Source organism: Diabrotica virgifera, chromosome 2 (genome assembly GCF_917563875.1).
Source record: "Diabrotica virgifera virgifera chromosome 2, PGI_DIABVI_V3a".
NCBI classification, from domain to species: Eukaryota; Metazoa; Arthropoda; class Insecta; order Coleoptera; family Chrysomelidae; genus Diabrotica; species Diabrotica virgifera.
Genome location: NC_065444.1, coordinates 137,418,636 through 137,421,428, shown reverse-complemented (window position 1 = coordinate 137,421,428; position 2,793 = coordinate 137,418,636). Strand labels below are relative to the sequence as shown.

The 2,793-nt window shown below is 34.7% G+C and overlaps 1 protein-coding gene across 1 annotated transcript; it reads left to right on the top strand.

Moving 5' to 3' along the window:
• Positions 1-938: 938 nt before the first annotated feature.
• On the top strand, positions 939-2,297 carry LOC126880805 (uncharacterized). Its single transcript, XM_050644867.1, has one exon. The coding sequence runs from the start codon at positions 939-941 to the stop codon at positions 2,295-2,297; it is 1,359 nt and encodes a 452-aa protein (XP_050500824.1).
• The last annotated feature ends 496 nt before the right edge of the window (positions 2,298-2,793 follow it).

Here is a 2,793-nt window from a genome sequence, read left to right as displayed (position 1 = left end):
AGTCCTGTCGCCAGGGGGGGTACAACGGCCTCCTGTATTCAGATGGACTTACCCAAGTTTTTTTTATGTATTTTTATACCTGTAGAACACGAATTTTTTGGGTAACAGTTGATCCGGATGTCGATAAGATTGTTATAAACCAAGAAGTTGAGGAATCACATAACACCGATTTCTTGCAAAAGAAAACATTTTTTTGTATTTTTTGGGCCATTCTAACCAAAAAATGTTCCTACAAATTTTTTCGTAGGATGCATAGTTTTCTAGATAAACGCGGTTGAACTTTCAAAAAATCGAAAAATTGAAATTTTTGAACCCGAATAACTTTTGATTAAAAAATAAAATAGCAATTCTGCTTACCGCATTTGAAAGTTCAAGTCACATTATATGGATTTTAATTATTTGTATTGCTAAAAATGTATTATTTTATTGTTAAAACAAAGCTATAAACACCTAGTGCTTGAGTGATGTTTTCAATGATTTCTCATTTAAAATCGAATGAGTAGGTAGAGGAGGTAAAAGTGCAAGCGGGGCTATTTCTACGTATACCCTGAGTTCAATAGGATTGTCAGGACAGCCATTTTGTAGTTCGTTAATACTCGGTGGTAAGCGGCTATATATTTATTTCTTTATTAGCACACAAATCCACTTCTCAATTATCATTTTTGCCGGTTACATCTGTTGGAAGTCCGAACTAGAGAAGGTAGACTCGCCTTGTTGCGAAATGTATTATTTAGTACCGCTTGCAACTTATCCGTGCCATTGAGGTATACCCTGAGTGCCAACAAAGAGACAGTCGGACACCGTTATTTCTTTTCGAAAGTAATACATATTCCTAATGCAATACGGCAACATTGTGAAAACTCACCCACAAATAACCCTTAAAATCAGGTAGATGGTTCGGCTGGTAGTATTTCATGAGCGTACCGTCGGGTAACATCATGGCATCAAAACCAACGTGCAGTACATCTGTTAATAAACAAAATAAAAAAAGGTGGTTATCTGTGAGAGAAAAGCAAATGATAAAATCGGTTTATGAGGGATTGCGTAGAAGATATCAAGATATGCTTAAAGAGGACGTCGCGGCATTGTGTGGAGATTTAACGAAAGTATCGGCTCGTACGGTTTTCCGAATAATTAAAGGTAACAAACCTATCCAAAAACCAATCCATAAAGGACGTGCAAAAATTGTATTGGACGATAGTACGAAAAGTATAATCCGAAGAAAAGTTCATGGATTTTATTTGAGGAACGAACTGCCCACTTTAAAGGATATTCAACGAGAAGTTAATGCAGACGCAGATGATACTTTAAATAAAATATCCATGAGAGTATTACGAAGAACATTACATGAAATGGACTTTCGGTATGTGAAGAGAAGTCGGAAAAGTTTGTTGATCGAGAGACACGAATTAGTGATATGGCGGAGAAAATATTTGCAAAAAATTCGTGATTTTAGACGACTTAATAAAAAAATTTATTATACGGACGAAACGTGGTTGAATGAGGGTCATACGAAATCGAAAGTATGGCAAGACTTGAATATTAAAAGTGCGCGACAGGCTTTCATTGAGGGACTTTCAACCGGCTTAAAAGCACCTTCGGGCAAAGGAAGACGTCTCATTATAACGCACATTGGAAGTGATTCAGGTTTTTTACAAGGTGGTTTAAATGTGTTTACCTCAATCAAAACGAGCGATTATCATGAGGATATGAATTCGGATGTGTTTGAAAAGTGGTTTTCGTCTATACTGACTCTTGTAGATCCTGGTTCGGTAATTGTAATGGACAACGCACCTTATCACAGCCGTCGTGTGGAAAAAATACCGACTTCTGCATCTCGAAAGGCAGATATAATAGATTGGCTAAGAAGTAAAAATATAGATTTTGATGAATCCATGTTAAAGGTTCAATTACTTGATATAGTGCGGGAACATAAGAGTTCATACATCAGATTTGCAGTAGACGAAATGGCACGTGAGCATGACATCACCGTATTAAGAACTCCACCATATCATTGTGAATTGAATCCCATCGAGCTGATATGGGCAAAAATAAAAAATGAGGTAGCGCAAAAGAATACAACCTATAAATTAAAAGATGTCAAATTATTATTAGACCAAGCCATACAAAATATAACCGCTTCCAACTGGCAGTCATGCATTACACATACACAGAAAGAAGAAGATAAAATGTGGGACGTAGACACGCGTGTTGATGTTCTTATCGAGCCCATTATCATTACTCCAGGAGAAGACAGTAGTGATAGTGAATTAACAATAGGAAGTGATTCAGAATAAAAATATTTATTTAAAATAATAACTAATAGGTACAGTTCTAGTGATTTTTTGTTGCTACATTCAGAGACTACCTGTGAGATCCTTCGTCCTACCTGGTTATAATTTTCTAAGTAGGTATGTACCTAATAACTTTATTATTATTATTATGGCAAGTTTGTTTTTTACGTACAATTGCAGTTTACATTAGGTTGATGGCTATTGTTATGTTCTGTAAAGCAGTTGATATTTATGTTTGAATGTGGATTTTATTTTAAAAAAATAAATAATGTACATTTTACCTGCTAGAAGTCGATAACAAAGTGACTAAAGTTATTTTGAAACTGTTACCTATTTACAAATTCATTCACATTTACTTAAAACTCTCTTATTAAATTTACTTAAAAAGTTCAAAAGGGAAAAACAAGGTTGTTTCGGGAATTCTATTATTTCCATTTTAATCGTATTTAATTGGAAATTCCCAGCTATTATATTTGTGTCCTTGGAAATTGATCAATTT